Source organism: Xenopus laevis, chromosome 7L (genome assembly GCF_017654675.1).
Source record: "Xenopus laevis strain J_2021 chromosome 7L, Xenopus_laevis_v10.1, whole genome shotgun sequence".
NCBI lineage: Eukaryota > Metazoa > Chordata > Amphibia > Anura > Pipidae > Xenopus > Xenopus laevis.
The window spans coordinates 115,306,554-115,332,136 of NC_054383.1; the positions used below are offsets into that span (position 1 = coordinate 115,306,554).

At 40.0% G+C, this 25,583-nt stretch overlaps 1 protein-coding gene across 8 annotated transcripts in view; it reads right to left on the bottom strand.

Moving 5' to 3' along the window:
* LOC108696722 (synaptotagmin-C) overlaps positions 1 to 25,583 on the bottom strand; it is a 142,257-nt gene that overhangs the window by 65,689 nt on the left and 50,985 nt on the right. For all 8 annotated transcript variants that reach the window (XM_041569600.1, XM_018226326.2, XM_041569594.1 and 5 more), the window contains one exon: positions 24,637 to 24,812. In XM_041569600.1, coding sequence (XP_041425534.1) covers positions 24,637 to 24,790 — 154 coding nt within the window. In that variant the 5' untranslated portion in view covers positions 24,791 to 24,812. The remainder of the gene's footprint in view (positions 1 to 24,636; positions 24,813 to 25,583) is intronic.

Sequence of the window (25,583 nt, forward strand, 5' to 3'; positions counted from 1 at the left end):
GTCACAAAAGTGTCGATTACCTGACCTTTATTAAAATGACGTTGACCTTGTAGGCATTGTTTGCCCAGTTTTTTTGGCTGCAGCCACTGAAGCACAGAGGCCAGAAAAAATATGCCATATAAATGCTGAAAATAGTCATTTTTTGCCATACGTTGACTCAACGTATATGGCAAAAAATGACTATTTTCAGCATTTATATGGCATATTTTTTCTGGCAACTGTGCTTCAGTGGCTGCGACCAAAAAAACTGGGCAAACAATGCCTACAAGGTCAACGTATGGCAAAAAATGACTATTTTCAGCATTTATATGGCATATTTTTTCTGGCAACTGTGCTTCAGTGGCTGCAACCAAAAAAACTGGGCAAACAATGTCTACAAGGTCAACGTATGGCGAAAAATTACTATTTTCAGCATTTATATGGCATATTTTTTCTGGCAACTGTGCTTCAGTGGCTGCGTCCAAAAAAACTGGGCAAACAATGCCTACAAGGTCAACGTATGGCAGTTGTTTAAAGAGAACAGTAGATTACTAGCCAGCAAAGCTACCTAAGCTAAAATGTCCCTCAAATCCCTGCAGACTTCTGTCCCTCCAATACAGAGCAGTATCAAGCAGATTACTAGCCAGCAAACTTACTATCATCTGTCCCTGAAATCACTAACAGCTCTCCCCCTACACTATCTCTTCCAAGCACACACAGGCAGATTTTTCAGATACTTTTTTGCCCTTGATCCCCCTCTGGCATGCCACTGTCCAGGTCGTTGCACCCTTTAAACAACTTTAAAATCATTTTTCTGGCCAGAAATTTTTTTTTTAGATGTTAAAGTTCGCCTTCCCATTGAAGTCTATGGGGTTCGCGAACCGTTCGCGAACCGCTCGCATTTTTGCGCAAGTTCGCGAATATGTTCGCGAACTTTTTTCCCGACGTTCGCTACATCCCTAGTATTTAATATAAATATATATATATATATATATATATATATATATATATATATATATATATATATATATATATATATATATATATATATATATATATGTAGAAGAGTATTATAAAATGATAAGTGAGGCAAGTATTTCCATCTATATACAGTATATATATATATATACAGTATACTGTATATGCACAATGGAAAGCAAGTTAACAGCGGTTAACAGATTTGGGGCAAAAATGGAAAAGTTTTAACATTTAACATTTAATAGGCCCTAAAAAAATCAGAAGACACCTCAGAAATGAAGTGCTGACAGATGACAGGAAAGGTTAGTCCCAGGGGGCAAAGAGGAGATTAAAGAGAAATATGCTTCTTGTGCAATGCAGGCTGTGCACCCGGCTCTGATCATTTATTCCACTTTTGTGGCTCCCTGCTTTCTTAGCCTTCTATCTGGAGGGGATGTTGTCTCAGCAGATGAGAAGTTACTACAGCAGAACAGCAGCAGCTGCAGATGCAAATCTGATGGGCGGCAAATCAATGCTGAGATCACAGGAAGTCTTTCTTTTGGCAGATAAAGTATTGATTATAGACACACCGAGGCAGACAACACACATCAGTACTTAAAAGAGCATCACACATAGCAATCTGCAGGGTAGGCACAGGGTTCTTCAACTCATACTGCAAGGGTATTGGTAGTACCTTCCCATTCCCAAAGCAAATGTATAAAGGAAAGTGCCAGTTAAAGGTTCTTGAAGGAGTGAATGAAAATTTAAGTATTAACATAACAGAACCAGTTATGGGAATTCTAAGTGTTTGCTTTTCTCCTCTAATTGGAGATATGTTGTATAACCAAGCAGTGCTCATTCAATCTCAGTCTCACAGCCCTTTTTTTTTTTTCAACATTATTTTAAGTCTATAGATGCATCAGGTCTGCATTAGCCCTAGTGTAACCCACCTGTTGGCCTAGGAGTCCAACAATCACAGCCTTGGGGACCTTCCCCTAAAAAACTAAGCTGACCTTCAACCAGCCTTAGTCACTGCTTGAACTTTATGAGCAATGACACTCCACTGATATAAACAGAATTAAACAGTGTCGGACTGGGACACCGGGGGCCCACCTAAAAACTATAGACCAGGGGGCCACCAAAAACCTTTAGACCAGGGGCCCACTCTCAGTACTATTATTCTTCCTCTCCTCACTCAACCTCTATTCTAGTTACTTCTCTTTACATACTATAATACTATATTGTTCCATTTATTTAGCCTTTTTGTTGTCATAGAAATAGGGAATGGCCATGAAATAGGCCAAATGTTTAGCAGCATGAGGGCCCACTGACACCTGGGCCCACAGGGAGTTTTCCTGGTATCCCGGTGGGCCAGTCCAACACTGCCCTGGCAATATATGATACTGTGGCCCCAGCATTTCATGACACAGTGGCCAGAGCATTTCATAAAACAGTATCGGTAGGCCCAGTTTTACAAAACTAAATATGCCTAGCAATTCATGATGCCCCAGCATTTCATAACAGATTGTCTCCTACAATGTATGGCCCAGTGGCCCAGCATACTTTTCCTCCATTGGAGGCCCCCTTAGACCAGGGGGCCACCCAAAAACCTTTAGACCAGGGGCCCACTCAAAGTATTATTTTCTTCCTTTCCTCACTCAACCTCTATTCTCCTAGTCTCTTTTCTTTACATACTATAACCTATTATTCCACCTATTTAGCCTCTTTATTCTCATAGAAATAGGGAATGACCATGAAATAGGCCAAATGTTTAGAAGCAGGAGGGCCCACTGACACCGTGGCCCACCGGGAGTTTTCCTGGTATCCCTGTGGGCCAGTCCAACACTGGAATTAAATATAACTTTATGCAGTAGCGTATATATATATATATATATATATATATATATATATATATATATATATATATATATATATATTGTGTGTGTGTGTATATATATATAGAGAGAGAGAGAGAGAGAGAGAGAGAGAGAGAGAGAGAGAGAGAGAGAGAGAGAGAGAGAGAGAGATACTGTGCTTGGTATTACCGTTATACTGTCGTTTTTGTTTAAAACTGTATTCCTATTTTCCTATAACTATCTAGAAAACAGTGATAAAGTTCTGGGAGGGTAAAACAACAGCAAAACAGGTATTTTGAGATAGAGTTCATTTTGAAAAATGGCTATATACAGTATTAAAAATGATCACAGCTATTTGTAGAGTAAATCTGGCCCATTACGCTTCACCAGAATTTGAGAAACTGCTAAAATTTCACCAAATGCACTGAAGTCAATGGGCATTTTCCAACCGTGAAACATATTTTTACTATGCATTACAGTCTATGGGTGTTTTTCTGCATCAAATATGGCAACACATTTTGAACATCCCTAGAGAGATACCCAATGTGGACTCAAGTAGACTCATCTCAAATTCTAATGCTTTAAGAAGAGGTACAGTAAAAAATGAATCATTAATGGTGGGACACCTGTATTATCAGAGAAAGGTAAATTGGTTGATGAGAACAGGAGCGATTTTGAATTATTATTTTTTTTGGCTGTTTACACAGCTGAGAACCCAGAAAATTAAGGTTTCATTTTTAATTGGCCCAACTTTAAGTCATTCTGTTTGGTTGATGATACTGAATTATGCAAAAATATGAGTTCCATGCCGGATGCTGTAACGGATTGGACTAAATTGGAAAACTGGACAGCAGATTGGCAAATGAATGTTCAATGTTGATAAATGCAAAGTTATGCACTTTAGTAGAAATAACAAAAATGCTAGTTATACAGTAAAATGCGGTGTTTTTGGTGCCTCCTTAACTGGAAGGATTTAGGGATTTTTGTGGATAACAAGCTGTAAAGCTTTAGGCAGAATCACTCAGTGGCTACTAAAGCAAATAAAGTAATATCTTGCATAAAAAAAGGGCAGTAACTTGAGGAATGACAATATAATTTACGTAATTGTCGGTCCCTGATAAGCCCTCACCTTATGCAGTACAGTTTTGGGCTCCCATCCTCAAGACTCTCTATGGGTAAACTAACATGTGCATTCATCCCCCTAAATCTAAAGAGGTAACTGGTCTAGTAACTGATATCAACCATACATAAATACAAACATGGTAGGGTTAAAAGATCAATGCCTGGAAATGGATATTGAAAATGTCTCCCTGGGCTAGGCCACTCTTTATGTCCACTCTCTCCTGATAGCTTCTAAATTATGGATTATTTTGTTCTCTCAGTCTGATGAATTATAGATCTGCATTTGTTCAACAGATATTTTATTCCCTATTAAATTTTCAACTAAAGCCGGAACAAATATTTAGTTCCTGGTCATAAAATGAATTGAAGAAGGCAGCCTTTTGCCAAAAGAATGCAAGGACACCGACAGTCCTAATCATAAAATTATTGTTTAGGTAAACAAATTTACATATACTCTGTGTCCTCTGGGATGCAATGATTGGCAGTTTTTGATGTACTAATGAGTTATGGGAAAGCTCTTGATCCATCTGAACACAGCCTTTTGCAATGGATCAAGAGTTTTTCACCACACTACTCACCGACCAACTATATGTAGGCCTGAAATGACAATTTTCTTGTTATTGTGAACCAGAAACTTTCCCCAACATGGCTGTCCCCAACATGACCTCCCTCCCAGTGTGGGCAGCATAGTGATTGCCAGGGGTATGTTTGTCCAAAAATAGTATTGTTTCCTCCAACTGGAGTCTGGGCTCTATTGGCCCGCACCACTGGTGGGGGAAACAATTTTACTATGATAGGTGTATGAAATCAATATTTAGGAGAAGAATGCCAATATATTCTCTTAAATACACCTCAAACCTTAGCTGAAAAGTAAATTAGAGTGAAATCTGGGGTGAACACTTATTTTGCTGCTGCAGATATTGTTGAAGCAAGAGATGAATGAATGATAAAATAATGTTTCAATCTCTTTGTAATCTTGTTAAAAACAAAATGGGTAACCAGCAACAGGGCCATTTCGGCACCCTAAAGTGACCAAGCTGATGCCGTCCTCTTTTGCCGTCATCGCTAGTGGCAGAGCGCTAAAAAATTAAAATTCAGCTCGGGAAGACACATTTATTAAAGGTTGTATTTTAGTGCTATCAGAGATTTTTGAAACCACGATTAAACTAATTTACACGAATGTCAATCATTTATTAAACGGAATTTAAAGACTGAAAAACAAATGAGTATTTGCTAGAGTATTTTCACATTCAGAATTGTCACAGTTTTATGCATAATAAATCCCATAAAAGTCACACTTTTTTTTCCCACAATTTTCTTGGGTTTTAGTTGACAAAAAGGTTTAACCAAAAAAGTCGTAGTTTAGTAATTAGGCCCGCTAAAATGACCAGGAACACTTTTGCCACCCCTGGTAACTTACAGAGCAAGCAGAAACAGGCTCCCTCTCTCCCTTGAATTTATCCAGTCTATGCACTATTTATCTGCCCTTTTGTAGGACAAACTTCATCTCCATACATCCATATGGTCACCATGGGAAAAAATTCTCACTAAACTACCATAGAAATGATAATGTCCATAATGGAAATGTGATCAAACTACGCACCAATTTCATTTGATTTTATTTTATCTTGATTATATTATTTCTGTACTTTTCATTTGCTTTTTTTAATTATCTCTTCTTGTAAATTATAAGGATATTATAAGTTACCGAGGAGTTTCATGACCACCGTTTATATAGTGAATAAAGTACCCCCTCTTGTAAAATATAAGGATATTATAAGTTACCGAGGAGTATCATGACCATATAAAAACACGAGGCCGAAGGCCGTGTGTTTTTATACAGGTCATGGAACTCCGAGGTATATATTATGATACACAAGTTTCAGTGAGTCATGTGACAGAAATGACATCAGAACTCACCGTTTATAATTGATGACATCAGAACTCACCATTTATAAGGATATAATTTACAAGATATTCATGGCTTTTGTGTATTATATATTGAATAAAGTACCCCCTCTTGTAAAATATAAGGATATTATGTCACCGAGCAGTTCAATGACCATATAAAAGCACGAGGCTGATGACAAAAATCACTAAGCTCCGTTTATAACTGATGGCATTACTAAAAGCTGTTATCATTTAAAGGATATTCATGGCTTTTGTGTATTATATGCTTATAACTTTCACAAATAAAGAGTTATAAAAGAAAAAATTACAGGAATATTTTCCATTATTGTCACGTATTGTACAAGAATTCCCTTCAAGGACAAGTGAAGCCAAAAAGGAAAAAAACGTTAATTTGCATTAGCCGACCAGTTATTTCTCAGAATTCATGCTAGCGGTGACTTTTGAGGATACTGTGAATTTCAAGGAAAATGAACAAAAGGAACCTTGACCAAATCAAACCTGACCTTCCACTTCAAGCACAAATGACTAGATGGAATCTGTCTTAGGAAGAATTAAAGGAAAAAGGGGGAACAAGTCCATCAGCAGCAAGATGGATGGATTCAAACACAACAATCATTCTAATATACTGTTAGAAGCCTGGAAACCAAGCGTATTTAACAGCAAATAATAATAACACATACTGATAAAAATACCAGTAAAATATACAAATTTTTTCGTCATGCAGTTTAAAATATAAACTGGTTTTCAGGTGTTGCTCATTTGTTTTGGGGGGCCAAAAAAAATATTTGGGCCTCCAGTTGGACATCCCTGATTTATATTGAAGAGATACTGGTACCAGAAATTAAACCTTTTTTTTTAACATCTATCACAACATTGTAATTTATATTTTGTTATAAAAGTACTTGCCCGATGCACACATTAGGGCTATCCAACTACAGGCCCATGGTTTTAAGGGGGCCCCAAACAAATGCAAATAGGCAGCAGGCACTGCTGAGGGGCATATTTATTATGTGGTGTAAAAAACGGCGGGATGATACACCACACATCACCAAGCTTCGCTGTGTTAAAAAAACGGCATACATTTTTATGTGTTTTCTCTTGCCGCCGCCGGAAGCAGTGTAAAATAACTGCGGAAAATGAAACACACCTTGATAAATTCACCATTTATTTTACAAAGCTTTTTACACCGTTTTTTCAGCGAATTTCGTTTTACACAGTATAATAAAAATGCAACTTAATATATTTTTAGTGTCTTTTCAGTGTCTTTTGATTAGGAGCCCCCTAAGCTCATGAAATGGGTACCAATATAGGAAAACGATGATTTACCCACCATTCTGCCATGCAAATACATTTTCCCACCAAACCTCACCCTAAGGGGTAAATTCACTAAGCGACGAATTTGCGATATCGGCCGCTTCACTCACATCGCAACACTTCGCCAGACATAAATTCGCTCAGACAACGCTAATTCACTAACATGTGAAGTTACGTCCAGGGCAATGAACACTGGCGAAGTTGTGCTAGAGTTACTTTGGCAAGCAAAGCAAAGTTGCGCTAGAGTTGGCTAATTTGCATACGGGGGGAAGTGAAAATTGAATGCGCGTATATGTTGCAGCAAATACATTATATTACACAAGTCCAGGGAACCTTAATAAAGAAAATAAAGTTGTTATTATGCCCTACACATGAGCCCACTGTATAGTTTATGTGCCACATTTTAGGAAATGTAGGGGGGAACCCAGGTAGCAAAAAAATTTTTTACTGACTTTTGCAGCCTATCACCCTGAAAAAGTGAAAAAATGCCTATATACTCCATTGCAGTTAGCCTGGTCTGAGCTGGCGAAGGCAAGTCTGGCGCAAGAGGTAACGTTCAGTAAAATCCGCATCTTAGTGAATTTGCGTAGTTACGTCTGTTCGTCAGAGCAAAAATTCGCCTGGCGTTAGAGTGCGAAGTTGCGCTAGTGTCTGTCTCCTTCACTAGCGAAGTTACGGCTGCGCCCATTAGTAAATCGTTGAAGTACCAAAATGACGTCATGCTGGCGAATTTTCACCAGCATTAGTCACTTCGCCCTTTAGTAAACTTGCCTGTAAATGACCTTTAAACTGGGCTTATAGGTATACTCATTAGTTCAGGCTGAAGTCTTTGGGAATGTTTTCCGGGCCAAATCTTGAACTGCAGAAAAGACAGGACAGTTATGTTGGAGGGTTCTTTTACATTCAGGTCTAGAGATGGGTGAATAAATTTGCCAGGCGCAATTTTGCTGCAAATTTCCTCGTTTGCGAAACTCCTGCGAAAATTTGTCAGCGAGAATTTGCCAGAGTCAAAAAAATTTTGATGTTGATGCGCGTTGGAAATGTCGCTCACGTCAAAACCGTTGCGTGTCAACATTATTCGGGCGCAGGCATAAAAAATTGATGCAGGGTCAGAATTTGCATTTCGCTAGTTTTTCTCCGTTTCGTGAATTTTGTGGGAAATTTTCGAATTTTTCAGCCAATCAGGACAAATTTCTATTCACCATCACTATTCAGGTATACTGCGTTTGAAACCCTGGGTCTACAATATCATGATAGCTGTGAGGTTGCATTACTCTTTAATCACAAGATTAACTGAAACCTGTAGCAGCCAGTAAAAAAGCTTTTGCTGAAGTTAAAATTAGATGTTTAGCAGTTTTAGCATGTCCAGGATTAAACGATTAGTCATTTTTGTGGATGTTTTTGGTCAACACTATGTTTAAATGCTGTGCTGTCTTTAAAGGTGACCTCAAAACTTTTGTCATTTCTCAGTAGATTTACAAACATCAAGGTCGAATTCACCTGCAAAAATTCACCCCCACCATCAAATGAGCACCCTACCAGTAGAAGAACTAGGCATTAATAAATGGGAGAAACAGAACAGGAGGAGGAGAGGATGACTGGGAACATGGTTGTATATTTATTTATATATGTTCAATTTGTCCCTTTTCGCTTCGCCACAAATTTTGCAAATTTCCTGCAAAATTCACGAAACGCCGATTTTCAAAATTGGCGCCGGCGTCAAAGCTGACACCGGCGCCCATTAAAGTCAATGGGCGTCTGTTAATCGTCGCCGGCGTCTAAATTGTCACCGGTGTCGATTCCGTCTCCGGCGTCAAAGAACTTTGACAGCCAGCGAAACATGGAAATTTATATATAAGCTGAACAAATGAATGCACTCATATGGAATCTCAAAAATGTATATAGGGAATAATGTAATAATCCCTTACACATTATTTGCACAAGTTTCTCACTGCAAATAATAATGTTTCCAAATAACAAGTGAGAATCTTGATTTGGCCTGAATGGATCATATATTTTTCTAAAAAGTCAGACCCCTTCCCCCTTCTATAGCCTGTATTCTTCCATCTGTCTCTGCCATAACTCTTCCTTTTTATATCACAGTTATGAGCATCCCAGATGCTGCCTCATTGGATCTCACGTGTATAAAGGCAACATTTATTTCTGTCTGTGTACTGTACATTCTTTTCTTAGCCTTATAACATAATTCACAAGTTTTCACTGAATCCCTTTTTGTATAACTGCCAAAGAGCTGAGATGCTGTCTGACCTCCTCAGATGTATGAGAGGTGACCATCACATTCCATAGCCCATAACCTACGCTTTAGTATAGTAGTAGATATAATGATGAGTTTATTGTCTGTGCGCAGGTACAGTATGAATGCATTTATATATGAATCAAAGTAAATTGGCAGTTTGCTTCATTTTTTTTTTCTTACTTTCTCACCCAGCTGTGAGTATATGGTTTATATTTTGAGCTTTGGCAGTGGTACAATGCCTTGTTTGTTGTGTACTTAACTTCTTTCAATCAGCATGGAAATTACATTTGTAACACCAAAAGTTAAAGTACAAAAATTAAAGTGTTCTAAAGTAATTACCGTAATATATAATATACTGTTAGCATACGCTGCTAAAACGAGTGTGTTTGTTTTAGAAACTCTACTATAGTTTATATAAACAAGCTTCTGTGTATTCATGGGGCCGGCCATTCAAGCTGCTTGAAAAAATGAGAAAAGGCACAGGTTACATAGCACATAACAGATAAGCCCTGTCCAATACAATGGTGTTTTATCTGTTATTTGCTATGTAACCTGTGCCTTTTTCTCCTTTTTTAAAGCAGCTTGAATGGCTCCCCCATGGCTACACAGCAGCTTGTTTATATAAACTATAGTAGTCTTTCTGAAGCAAACACACATTTTTTACCAGTGTAAAGAACAGTACATTATATTTTCACTACTTTGATAAACTTTAGGTTTTTGGTGTTACTGTTCCTTTCAAAACAGAGGAGTTGGAGGTACCCTAAACTGAGAAGTCGAAGGATTTATGTGCCGACTCCACAGCCCTGTCTCTGTTTTCTACTGCTCGTTTTCCTTTCTCTTTCTTCTCCCCACTTCTTTCTATTTTGTTCCACCTCTTCTCTGCCCACCGCACTGTGGGACCCTGTCGTCACATAGTTATATGAAGATGGAGAGTAAAGATGTTCTACTGCCACCATAAATGTAGGTTTATTTCAGTGCCTCTAGTGGTCTGGACAAAGGAGACATGCAATCGTGCCTGTTCAGTGAAAAACGTACAACTTCCACATTTGACAGGGAATTGTAGCCCTATGCATCTTTTGTCTTTCTGTACCCAATTTTTGCAATTCATATCTCTCTTTACTTGCCCATTTATGCCCATCTACTCCCATCAGATACTTTCACAATAAAGCGATGGACTTTATTGCCCTTGGGTGGAGAAGATGAAGAAAGCAATATCATTTTTAAACACAGTATCTGCCAAGTCACATTGTGGCCTCACTAACTCTAATGTAGCAAAGCTAATACATTCAAGGCCACTGACAAGTCCACAAGACCTGCCCCACCAGCTTTTAGGGCTGTACAACCATGAACTCTCACTATTGTTCTTATTTTTTAGCTCTGGCCACAAACCTCTCACTCTCATAATCTCCTAATTCATAGAACCTTATTTTTTCAGAGGTTACACATACACGGTCGGACTGGACCAGAGGGACACCAGGAAAAAGCCCGGTAGGCCCCGGTTCTCATGGATAGGGATGTAGCGAACTGCCGATTTGGTGTTCGCGAACGCCGTTCGCGAACACCGGCAAAAAATGCGAACGTTCGCGAACAGTTCGCGAACTTCGAACACCCGCTAAAATCGTTCGATTCGAACGAACGAAGGATTTTAATCGTTCGATCGAAGGATTTTCATTCGAATCGAACGATCGAAGCCATTCGATCGAATGATTTTTATTCGATCGAATGCTTACAATCGTTCGAACGAATGGAAATCGTTAGATTTTTAGCGGTCGAAGGAATTCGAATGGTCGAATGGTCGAATGATCGAACGCGAACTCAAAATGCGAACGTTCCCAAACGTTCGCGAACATTCAGCGGACGCGAACGGTCGAAGTTCGCGCAAACTAGTTCGCGGGCGAACAGTTCGTTACATCCCTACTCATGGACCCTGCCCACCCAGACCTGCTCCCTGCCAATATCCAGTGTTCTTGTCCCTGACCCCCCTCTCAGGGCAAGAAAATCAGGTGGAGCAGGGGATGGAGTGCTGAAATGAGGTTGCGGCTGTAGCCTCCCAGTCCGACCCTGTACACATCTATTGGTCCTCAGTCTGTATCACCATACCACACAATCTGTAGCTAGTGGTGAAGGGATAGGGATGAATTTGCCTTTAGCTAGGTATTATATCTCAATACAGTTATCAAGCTTGAACGCTGCACAACAATAATTAAAGTAGTTGGGGACAAAATTGAAGTTGTCACCATCATACAATAAGTTAAATTTAAGGTGAACTACTGCTCTAAATTATTTTCCTTCAGCATACTCAGGTCTAACATACAGTTTCCACCTTCAGCATGGCTGAGCAGATGGAAAAAGGTTAAGGGTTGCACCAATGAACCGTTTAATCTCTGAAAAAAACGATGAAAAAACAAAACCCATCAGGAACACTGATTTATTTAACGATCATGATCATGTGGTTTTATTTTTATAGCTCATAAAAATTTATAAAAATGTATCTTTTTCACCTAACTTTGCAATATAGTGTACAGATTTATTTCTCTAATGAACACGTGCCCCGTGAATTATTCAGTAGCAAAATATAGTTAAGTCCTCGCTGATGGTTTATGGTCATCGAGGGTGCAAACCAAACACAAGTTATTACAAAGCAGCCTACAAGTACACATTAAGTTAAGAAGAGTAATTAATCCATTTAGTCCAAGTGCATGCAATTAGAAGTTTGAAGATCAATGAGGGAAACATTGTAATCTTTTACTCAACCCCTTGGGGTAGTTAATAAATAATTCCATGTTGCTCTCTCAGCAGTAATAATGTCCATTCCCAGTCCTTGTTGAGAGATGGAATCCATCTGAAATCTTATTTGAACAATTCAATGATTATGGGGGTCATTTACAGAGACCTCGGCAGGGTTGGAATGGAGGGCCCCAGTCACACCCCACTTCATCCCCCTGCCATACATGTTTTTCTTGCCGTGAAAGGGAGATCGGGGACAGGAACACTGGATATGGGCAGGGAGCAGGTCTGGGCAGGCGGGGCCCGTGAGAACTGGGGACCACCGGATTTTTTCCTGGTGTCCCTCTGGCCCATTCCGATCCTGGACACAAGAGCAAGGGCACTTATAGGCACAAAAGTGCACCTCTTAGTGCCCATTCAGAGAACACTTGCACCTGGAATCTGACACCACATTCCACGCCAGATATTTTATCACACAAAGCCCAAGGTTGGCTGCACAAGACTGTCTTGTCATTACCACTCGCCATAGGGCAAGCTTTAAGTACAGGGCTCTGTTGTGGCCTGCACCCCCTCTGACACTCCCCAAATGACACACAAGTTAAAGGATGTATAGGGAGCAGGAGGGGGGATGTCTATGTGCATAACTGTATTAATCAGATACCCTGCAGAAAATATGGCACATTGCATAATTTTTTGCACTTTGCACTCTGCCCTACCCTTGGTAAATGAGAGAGGAAGGCTCTGCCTGAAGGCTTATACACACAAAAGCCCAGTGAGAAGTTCAGTGTGTAATAACCTATGGACATTTTGGTTATGGGCTTTCCTGCTGTTTTGCTATTGCCTTATGATGCATCATCCTGTTCCTGATTCCTTTTTCCTGACTAAGCTGAGAGCAAATATGGAGCAGGCCACCCTTATCTGCCATGTTCTAATAAATGTACCAGAAGTTTCTGTGTTTGTCTGGCTGCTTCACTTGAACTAACACAGCAGAATCATTTAACACACTGGGTGTGCTTGAAACAACATCAACAGGTGTAGATTTGCAGCAATGCCACAAAGGCCTAGGGCTTAATAAATTAAATGGTGGCATGCCGTCCAGCCAAATAATTACCTTGATTTAGATGTGCACTTGTGCGATCCTCCGGGAGGGCATTAGGGGACGCCCTGAGATTATATCTGGACCTGAATGTCAAACGACCCTGATATTAAAGTATTATACAGCTGGGATTTTGATCATGCAATCTATACGTATTGGTCCTACTGTATTTTAATATATCTGGCAACTGGGTTTTTTCTTGAAGGCAGACATTTCTAGAAGTCATCCACATGTAGGATTTGCACAGTATTGGCCAATACATGTCAGGGGCTCTGTTGTGGCCTGTACCCCGCCTCTAACAGTCCCAAAATGATGCACAAGTTAAAGGATGTATAGGGAGCAAGAGGGGAGGTACCTATCCGCATAACTGTATTCATCAGGTACACTGCAAGTTTTTAAAATGACATTGTCATGCCTCCAGCATTGTTTTATTGTTTGCATTGCACAACCTAGTGCAGTGGTCCCCAACCAGTGTCTCATGAGCAACATGTGGCTATGACCCCTTGGATCTTGCTCCCCATGGCCTCAATGCAGGTGCTTATTTTTGAAATACTGACTTGTAGGGCTAGTTTTGTTTGCATAAAAAACAGAAGTACTACCAAAAAGAGCTTCCTGTAGGTTGACAGTCCACATAGGGGCAACCAAACAGCCAATCACAGCCCTTACTTGGCACTCCTAGGAACATTTTTCATGCTTGCGTTGCTCCCCAACTCATTTTACATCTGAATGTTTTTCACAGGTAAAAAAAAGGTTGGGGACCCCTAACCTACTGGTTTAGCCAATGGTTTAGCCACGAAATGATCAATCTAGATGCCATCTTTTTACTGTTCACAGCTTACGTTCTCCACCTGCAGTAATCCTACCCCATCCAGCCTTGTGGTAGCAGCGTTGGTAGGGAATACTTATCACCAGGCCCGGATTTGTGGAAAGGCCACCTAGGCCCGGGCCTAGGGCGGCAGGATTTTAGGGGGGCGGCATGCTGCCCAACCACACCCACATTGGTTTAAAAACACTGGCGAATGCGCTGGAGATACAATAATTTTTTCCATTGTTCCTGTCCCCCTGGAGAGGACAGGGGCGAGAAACGGTAGTGGGCCTAGTTGCGCCCACTATGTAAATCCGGCCCTGCTTATCACCAGCTCTGGTTTACCAATATAAATAGTTATTTCACATTTTGTACTTTCTATATGTTTTAACTATCTATGTGCAGTCCCCTCAAGGCACTGCTATACCAGTTCTCACCTATGCTTATAGCTATAGTTTAACACAGATGCCATCCACCTTATGCATATTTACATTTGTTAATTTTTCAGTGTACCCTCCACAGTGTTTTAATGTACTTTGTCATGATTTAATAAGCTGTATACTATGCACTGTCATTTTTTCCATTTTCCCCAGTTTCACACCTTCCCCCTTGTTGATAAGCCTGAAGCTAAACAATCTGTCTCAGTGAATTGATGAAGGAAGACATTTAGTTGTATGTCAAGATACACACTACCCAGGGTAACTCATATTGAGGACAGAACAGACATGCAGGGTGCAAAGTGCAAACTATATGGCACACTGGGCCTCGTTTATCAACACTGGGCAAATTTGCCCATGGGCAGTTACCCATAGCAACCAATCACTGCTTAGCTTTTTAATGCCATATGCAAGTAGAACATTGAATGCGACCATTTGATTGGTTGCCATGGGTTATTGCCCAAAAGCAAATTTGCCCACTGTTGATAAATGACCCCCACTGTATCATTTTTTGCACATTATACTCTGCCCTACGACAAAACAGCATTAGGCAGGCACCAATCCGCAACGTCCGGGTACTCTGCCCTACCCTTGGTAAATGTCACCTACTGTATTTTAATATATTTGGCAATGGGAAGCTTTAATGTATACATTTCTAGAGGCAGAAATGTAGGATTTGCACAGTAAGACCAATACATACAGTGCCGGATTTAAATGACCGGTCCCCCGTGGCCGCGCGGTCCTAGCGCCCACCTCATCTCCCCTTCCCAGCACGCCGGCGAAAAAACGTCGGTGCAACTGCTGTAATTTAATGGGGACGCACACGTCCCCATAATGCGGCTGGGTGGCATGCCGCCCCTATTATTTTGCCGCCCTAGGTCCGGGCCTATGCGGCCTTGCCGCAAATCCGGGCCTGAATACATATAGATTGTATGTCAGATGTATACTAATAATAATAATAATATTATGGGGATCGTTTGACATTCAGGTCCAGATTTAATCTGAGGGTGACTGGAGGCCGGTGTCCTCTGTCACACCCTAATTCCCGCCCACCTGGAGGATTGCCCAAATGCGCCTACTCCATACTTGCTCTCAGCTTAGACATGAAGAGGGAAACAGGAACAGGATGATGAATCATAAGGCAATAGCAAAATTGCAGCCCATAACCAAAATGTCCACAGGTTATTACACACTGAACTTCTCTGTGGGCTTTTTTATGTATAAGCCTTCAGGCAGAGCCTCCCTCCCCCTGTCACTGCTCCAGGGCAATGAATGCATTATCAATGTATTTGTTCCTTCAAATATTGACACAATGAGCCTTAAGAAATGTACTCAGATATTATTATCAGACACTTTGCAAGCCATATTCCTATGCACCCAGGTTTGGGACCAAAATACCAAACGGCTTTTATGGATAATGGAACAACATACAAGAATAACAAAGAATCTATTTCCAACACCCTATTTAACACAATAGACTCCCTAAAAGAACCAATGGCAAAGATACCATGAATAACATTTTATATAGAGACAAACCCAAAGGCAGAATATCGTATGGATTACTTTGACCCTTAACAATAGAAGCATACAGTACATGTATCTGCATGTATTGCCGATCATACAATTTTCAGAGGGAGACTGTCACCAGCTTTTGTCGGACATAACTTTCGTATGATTGCTGTCAGGGGCAGAACATCGGCTCATCTGTTCTTTTACTACTTTATTTGATCGGAATGGTTAGTGGCAGGTCAGTAGATGGGGAAGTCCGATCGTACAATGATTCGTACGATCGGATCTTTGCGTCTATGGCCAGCTTAAGATGTAATATATTTATAAGCACGGTAATGAAGTGATATATACACACTGAGGATGGCCTGAGCTGATGTTACTGGTTGGAGACACCCCATCACTCCAATTACTTATACCGTACATTTATACACACAGGAGAGCCCAAAATATTCCTATTTACAGCAAGAAAATGGAATAAACTGGAAATATATCAATAAAAAAAAAAATATATATATATAAATCAATAAAATATCTAGATCACCTGACTACTACTACAGGTATGGAACCTGTTATCCAGAATGTTTGGGACCAGGGGCTTTCCCGATAAGGGATCTTTCTATAATTTGGGTCTGCTAAAAATCATTTAAACATGAAATAAACTCAATAGGATTGTTTTGCCACCAATAAGGATTAATGATATCTTAGTTGGGATCAAGCTTACTGTACTGTTACAGTACTGTTTTGTTATTACAAAAAAAAGGCAAATACAGAAGATTTTATGCATATTAAGGAAAATTTTGAATTACTTAATTTAACAGGAGCCTATGGGAGTTTCCGGATATACCTGGAGAAGGTTCCCAGTTTGGTGGTACTGTATATACAGGTAGATCTTTAGAATATAACATACGTACTTACATATTTGGATTAAAAAAAACAATAGTTCAACTCCCAGCATATAATTACAAATACCTTCAATAAACTAACTGTAGATCTTGCGATCGCTATAACTTTGACTTTTATGCTTGTCATCCAAGCCATACATTTAGTATGTTATAGAATGAACAATGGCAGCATTGCCATTGGTCTTCATTATTTGTTTTATTTATATATATATATATATATATTTTTTAATTATTCGCCCTTCACATCTATATCTTTCTAGCTTCCAGATGAGGATCACTGACCCTGACAGCCAAAGAAAACTGTTGCTCTGTGAGCTTACTATTATATTATTATTGTTACTTTGTTTGCTTATCGTTCTGTCCAGGCCCTCTCCATACCACTGCCCAGTTGCTAAGGTAAACAAGATCCTAGTTACCAGATAGCTGCTGAAATTCCATAGAGGAGAATGGCTGAACTGAAAAACCACAAAAAAATTAAAAATGAAAATCAGTTGCATATTGTCTCAGAATATCAATGTCTGTCATACTAAAAGTTAATTTATAAGGTTAACAACCCATTTAAAGCATTACTAGACTCACATGGTAGGGTATTCCACAACCTCACTGGGTAATTATTAAAAACAGACTATAGATATCATACAAAATCAACATTAATATATCACAGTGACATATGCCCATGATGAAACCAAAGTGAAATGTGTTGGGAAAGGCAGCATAGGTAAATCTGGGAGGAATTAGTCCCCTACACTGTTAGGAGTGCCAACTAGAGGAATAGGGGACCATTGGGGTGAGACAGATACTGCTGTCTATTTAGTAAACATATATGAAATGGGTTCTATGGTAAGAGCTTTGTGGAACCTTTACTGCCACCAAGTAGTGAAACTGATCCCAGACAGGCTGTAATATTGATCCCAGACCACACAATTAATATTGATTTTTGGTTACCGCCACACTCATCTAGGTAGTCTCTGGTGGTCACTTTGTAAATGATTAAAGTGTAGGTGGAAATTCTCTTTAATAGATTTAACTTTCTACTTCTTGATCTCATTGAACTGGTAACTCTGGTAAGCGAAAGGGGAGGGTCACCTAAACATCTCCTTATGACCAGGGCGCTGTAACCCTGCAATTATGTTCCTTAAAGGAGAAGGAAACCCCCTGGGCGCAAAAACCCTCCCCTGTGTTGCCCCCCCTCCTCCCCCCTGGCCTACCTGTCCTGCTGGGCAAATGCCCCTAACTTGTTACTTACCCCTCTGCGCAGGTCCAGTCCACGGATTTCACAGACGCCATCTTCTCCCAAGCGATCTTCTTCCTGCTTTGACCGGCGCATGCGCAGTAGGAGCATTTCGCCGGTACGGATCTACTGCGCATGTGCCAAAAGTCACAAAAACTTTGTGACTATTGGCACATGCGCAGTAGATCCATACCGGCGAAATGCTCCTACTGCGCATACACCAAAAACGCCGGTCAAAGCAGGAAGAAGATGGCGTGGAAGAAGATGGCGTCTGTGAACTCCGTGGACTGGACCTGCGCAGAGGGGTAAGTAACAAGTTAGGGGCATTTGCCCAGCGGGACAGGTAGGCCAGGGGGGAGGAGGGAGGGGGAGCAACACAGGGGAGAGGGGAGGGTTGAGGGTTTTTGCGCCCAGGGGGTTTCCTTCTCCTTTAAGGGTGCTGAGAGGAAGCAATGGGAGAATATCAGCTTCAGATTACTGTCTTCAGCAGGAAAAAGTAAAACTCTTCTTAGGAAATGAAATAGAGGTAGAATACGTATGTAAACATATTTAAAAGAAACAAATACCTATCCTAGAAAGTTATGAAAACTTGCCGACAATGTACATTATTTCTTTTAGTTTTCATAATATTAGCAGTTTTACACTGCTAATATCACAAATTTGTAAATAGAGCGTCCCCAGACATCAGTTGCCTTAGAAGTGACTCCTGAAGTTTCTGGTATTCTGCCAGGCCAGAGGAGCACAGCATGCTCCTGATATAAATTCATATTAGTGGTATAAAACTGCTAATATCATGAAAACAAACAAAAAAAAACCACAAATAAGTGAAAATGCAAAAGTGCAGAAGAGAAGAGCATTCTGACCAATTTTAAAGTGAGCTGTTTGGGTGGGTTTTGTTTAATGGAAAACTTCTGCAGAATAAATGAGAACCAATAAGAAAAAAAATAGCCTCTTCTGCTCATTTCATTCTTTTCAATCCATTTCACTGGGTCATTGGATTCCTAACGTTTCCTCGCAATATAAGGTATATCTGCACAGTAGGAAGTAAAACTGGAGGGGGTTAATCTGGCAAACTACTCCTATACATGATGTCATGCACAGCAGCCATATGGAATGAACAGAAGTTTAAAAAAACCATATCCAGAATTATCCAGAATGCTCGGGACCTGGGGTTTTCTGGATAATGGATCTTTCTGTAATTTGGATCTTCATACCTTGATAGTCTACTAGAGAATCATGTAAACATTAAATAAACCGAAAAGGCTGGTTTTGCTTCGAGTAGGGATTAATTATATCTTAGTCTCGATCAAGTACAAGCTACTGTTTAATTATTACAGAGAAAAGGAAAATAATTTTTTAAAAATTGCTTTATTTGGAGAAAATGGAGTCTATCGGAGACGGCCTTTACGTAATTCGGAGCTTTCTGGATAACGGGTTTCCGGATAACGGATCCCATGCCTGTATATTTTATTTTCTAAAATACCCTATATAGATGTTTTTCCCCTCTACTGTGTGTTAGTGAATTTATTCGCCAGGCGCGAATAGCAGTGAATTTCCGCGTTTTTCCTCTGGCGAATAAATGTACGAAATCGGTGTGTAAATTGAAAAAAAAATGTTGACGCAGAAGACAATTGAATGCTCCCATTGACTTTAATGTGCATCGCATTATCGCCCACGTCGGATTTATCAAAGGCGTCAAAATTTATGTTTGGCGAATTTTTCGGCAAAGCGAACGGAGAGAAATTAGCCCATCACTACTTTGTTTAACTAAACTGGACTTGTAACATAACTAGTAGTAAAATACAAGCTTTGCCTGCATTTTCTATATTTCCTGAATCAACTTGTATAAATCTGATGTTCTACTTGCACAATAGTGGTTTCACTTTTAGAGAAGATCCTATTCTGCCTTCTCATGTCATTTCCCCAAGGTGCATCCCTGTTGCTTTAATATGCTCGCAGCTTTACTATGCACGCAGGCAGGCAAGAACAAATGAAGACGTACAATAACCTCACCGAGGAGGCGACTCTAAATAGAAGCTTTTTGAATTCCCATCGGAAAGTAAAGGGGCATTTCTCTTGATCCTATAGTCATGGCAGCTTCAGGGTTTATTAGGCAGCTGCTGTATAGACCCTCGTCTCAGCAAATTAGGTTACAAATTCTACAGGGAAAAAGATTAACTGTGACTACACAATCCTGACCATTTCTGCAATACATTGCTTTTGCTCTGATTTATAAATTGCCCAGAAATCTTTTATCTATTCCAAAAACCAGCACAGCCGTACACAGATGCATGCTTTCAAACAGGCTGCCTGAAATTGTTCCCTGCCGTTTGGTTGCTATGGGTTACTAGACCTAGAAAAAACGTTGCCACTTTCCTTGTCGTTCCATAGATATTTTTAGGCACCCCATACCTACATATTTCTATTTTGCAAAAGAATATGTTTTTAAAGCTGCATTGGGATTGTTTCCTTTACCTGGCTTAGTTTGCTTATCTCAGTAACCGGCTTCAGATTTGATTATGGACAACCGTGTTCTCAATTTTTCTAACGATAGCAGGAAAGGACTGCTGCTTACAAATGGATTCAAATATCATCCGTGCCCTCAGTGACAAATTAAGATACATATAGAAACTGTTGTTACGGGGCCCCACTGCAAATTATTTTTCAGGCTCCCAAAATGACGACAGGTTGACCCATTTTACCAATATTTATTGAAACTGTCTATGAATTAGGGCCTCATGGGGCCCCGCTACCTCCGGAGCACCCCTGCAGAATCATGGTCTGCTTCCTCTGTTGTTACACCCCTGAGGAGCATGTCTACTAGCAGCCAGGACCAGCTCAACCTCTAATAACCATACTTCTTGGGAATCAAGGTTGCAATGTATCTGGGTGAAGGCCCCTGTGTAGGGGCCATTTAGCTCACCTTTTAACATTTGTGACAGCTTTCACCCAACTATTTATAATTCACTTCAATGTCAAATATAATACTATTTCTATTATAATACTACTACCGGTATGGGACCTGTTATGCAAAATGCTCAAGATCTGGGGTTTTCCCGATAACTGATCTCTCCGTAATCTGGATCTTCATACCTTAAGGGGCAGATTTATCAAGGGTCGAATTTTGAAGTGGAAAATACTTCAAAATTCGACCATCGAATAGAATCCCACGAAATTCTAATTCAAAGTCGGAGGATTTTATTCATCGTACAATCGTATTCCGATTGTACTTCGAATCGATTCGAACGATTTTATCGTTTCCTTCGAAACCCAAAAATGTAGAAATATGCTCTGGCAGGTCCCCATAGGCTAACATAGATCTTCGGCAGGTTTAAGTTGAAGTATTGAAGTATTGTCGAATAGTCGAACGATTTTTACTTTGAATCGAACTTGAAGTAAATTCGAAGTCGTAGTATCCTATTCGATGGTTGAAGAATCCAAAAATTACTTTGAATTTCGAATTTTTTAAATTCGAAAATTCCCTCGAAATCTTCCCCTAAGTGTACTCGAAAATCATGTAAACATTAAATAAACCCAATAGGCTGGTTTTGCTTCCAATAAGGATTAATTATATCTTATTTGGGATCAAGTACAAGCTACTGTTTTATTATTACAGAGAAAAAGGAAATCATTTTTAAAAAACTGGATTATTTGAATAAAATGGAGTCTATGGGAAACAGCCTTTCTGTATTTTGGAGCTTTCTTGATAAAGGGTTTGCAGATAACGGATTCCATACTGTACTAATATAATAATATATTCATCTCAAATCTTCAGGTTGCAGCTCAAGGTCAACAACAGGTGCTGCTCTCCCTTGGGGGTAATAGAGGCCTAAGATCCAGTTAGACTGGGGCTATAGGGAATATGGAGATAAGCGAAAGGAAGAAATAAGGGCCAATAGCAATTACACAAATTACATGTCCAGATGGTGGTTGGCAATTAACCAACTTCCAAGGGTTAGATTCACAGAAAGAGCCCTGGAACATTAAATGCATACTGTCATCAATTAAGCACTTTATGCCTGCAATTAACGTTAAGTACAGCAGAGGATCCAGATCATCACATAAACAAGTTAAAGGGACACTACAGTCAAAAAGGAAACTTTGTATTTATTGCTGTCGATATGGACCGAGATATTCTGAGACAATTTGTAACTTATCTTTATTTTTTATTTTTGTAGGCTTTGAATTATTTAGCCTTTTTTTTTGTTTATCAGTTCTCCAGTGTGAAAATTCAGCAGCTATCTGGTTTCTAGGGTCCAGTTTACCCTAGCAACCAGGCAGCACTTTCAATGAGACTGGAATGTGAGTAGAAGATGGCTCAGAGGTCAGTGACCCTCCACCAACCAGGAATTGCAAGCTGGAAAAAGGCTGAAAAGGAAGACAATTCAAAAAGAAGAGTATAGAAAAATTAAAGGGATTCTGTCATGATTTTTATATTGTAGTTTTTATTTCTAAATTACAACGTTTACACTGCAAATAATTCACTCTACCTTGTAAAATATAATTCCTAACCAAATAAGTGTATATTTTTAGTTGTAATATTGGTGTGTAGGAGAATCTCAGGTCATTTTGCCTGGGCATGTGCCAATAAGAATAAGTAAGTAAGAGTAAGTAAGTAAGAGTAAGTAAGTAAGAGTAAGTAAGTAAGAGTAAGTAAGTAAGAGCTGCATTATGGAACTGCTTTCTGAAAGGCTGTTGTTTCTTTTACTCAATTTTGCTGTTCTTATATCTACCAGGGAGCTGTTATCTGGTTCCCTTCCCATTGTTCTGCTGATAGGCTGTTGGGAGAGAAAGGGAGAGGGTAATATCACTCCAACTTGTAGTGCAGCAGCAAAGAGTGACTGAATCTTATCAGAGCACAAGTCACATGACTTTGGGTACCTGGGAAACTGACAATATGTCTAGCCCCATGTCAGATTTCAAAATTAAATATTAAAAAATCTGTTCGCTCTTTTGAAAAACGGATTTCAGTTTGCAGGTGCATTTTGAAAAAAAGCATGTTTTCCCACTTTTGCACAGAAGAGCACATTCAATAATATACTAATACTGAACTGAAAGGTTTCCTTTCTTTCTACCACAAAACTGCCCTTTTGTCCTGCTTTACAGCTGAGTTTCAAGCTATCTTTACAGAAATGTCAACCTCCTGGGATATGTACTGGCATGTACTGGGGGATGTATCTGGCATGTACTAACTGGTAATAGACTGATCAAAACTAATTGCAATGTAGTTGCACTCAGCAACTGCATTTGAGCAATTTAGATCCTATTGATATAAATAAAGCATGACCCTGAGTTGGGAGCTTCTACCCATCCGTGCCATCTGTCTGCATTTATTTTGATTATTCTTTATCATTCGCATCCTCACCTGTATTCATTGCTCAGCGCTCTGCCTTCACTAGTGGTAAATAATTCAGTGTCTATAGTCAATGACTTCTCTCCACTCTATTTGTAACAAACAGGTTACATGCACGCTCTATTGATTTCCCTTCTTTGGCCGCGTGTCTCCCTTCTCCTCCATAAAGATTGTACAACTACGTCCTCTGTGGAAATGTCATTGCCTTTATAAGAAGCGGCTGCACGTATTTCCCTGTGTCTGGTCTTGGGAAACGTTGTTATGTATTTTCTCTCTCTATCTGGATATATCTTGCCTTGAAGGCACAACAGGTTTCTGTTTTACTGTAGAGCAGAGCTGTGTTGAAGGGGCCACAGGGCCAAGAAGTTCAAAAGATACCTTGCATATTTATTTATTATACAATTCGTGGCAGATATGGGGCTGGGTTTGGAGCAATACATTAATAAATGAATTAATGATATGAATATTATGCATGGTTTGCACCAATTAATGTGCAGTTAATTACTGTATATGGGCTATACAGGTAGATGAAGTGGATCTCCAACCCAAGTGATGTTTCAAACTGGGCCCATCTGCTCATTTTGCCCCAGGTGATACTATTCCTAACATGCTCCATGGTCTTTCATTTCTTATTTTTAGAGGAGCAGCCATTTTAGGAATGAGACTCTACTGGGCAGAAATTATGGAAAACCCCTAAAATTTACAGTTACCTCCCCCCCTCAAAATCTCAAGGGTTAATCTTCTCGCTAATCTGTGCAAGTTCAGAATTTTTACTCCCATGAGTGAAATTTTCATAATATAACAATGTAATAAATAACCACCGACAGTAGTGATGTGCGGGTTGGGTTTTTCCTGACCCGCACCCGATCCACGCCCATCCACCCGCCCTAGTCCGACTTCCAGAATCCCTTTATAGACCATGCCGACCCACTCCGCTGATGTCACAAAAGGGGTGAGGCGAGCAAGCGCGCGGCTATAAAGCTGGAAGTCGGAAGACGGCAGTTGAAGGTGGCGGGTGGGAAGAGCAGGAGGAAGAGCTTTACCCGGACCCGCCAGCCACCCCCAAGGGGGGGTGTAGGGTCGGCCCAAACCCGACCGACCCGCGGGTATCTGGCTGGCCCGCACATCACTTACCGACAGATTTCCACTTTCAAAGCCCAGTAAAAAGCGATCAGCCTACCTGGGTTGATGATGCGTGGCAGACCGTGACTCCGCAACAAGTCGTAAAATTCCAGGCATTTTTCATTCTCGGCATAGCTTTGCATGCTACCGCATAACTCTTTCATCAGTGACATAGTGCTGCGGCACAGATCCTCTTCATAGTCCCCGGACATCTCGCACTACCATCTCTCAGCACTGCCGGGGGGAGGCAAAGAGTTAGTATGGAACACTGGCACCATTCTTCTTCTCCCTTACTTGCAGTTTGATCATACACCCAGAGGGCCCACCAAGCAGATCAGTCCAGTTTAACTATACATAAGTCTGGCCAAATAGCTCATGGATGTGTAGGCCATTGCTCATACTTGTCATACAGGGCAGGCTGATGGATAGTGAAGAAAAGTATATTACTAAACCTTATAATTTACATGCTTTATAACCATAACGATATTGTCTTCTAAGTTTTTATCATGTCAGTTCCATTTATAGCCCTAGAGAAGGATGAGCAAGGCCGTGACCATGACATAATGGGTTTTCCATGGGGGTAACCCAAAGAGGAAACTGGTATCAGATTTAAGGATATTCCTGCCCCTAATCTTGTAAATTACTCACAGTTAGTGATGGGCAAATTTGCCTGTTTCGCCGCCGGCAAATTCATTCACTATTTGCTGTGAAAATTCGCCAGTTAAGATTATTTGGCACCGGCGTCAACTTCGAATTGTAACTGACGGCAAAATCCGTGTTTATTAGGCTTAATATTAATGTTTAAATTATTTTTAGTAGATCCCTTATGCAGAAAACCCCAGATTAACAGATCCCCTGCCTGTATGTGTGTGTGTGTGTGTGTATATATATATATATATATATATATATATATATATATATATATATATATATATATATATATATATATATATTTATTTATTTATTTGGAACCTAGGTGTTATAAGAATGGGATGCTTCATGACA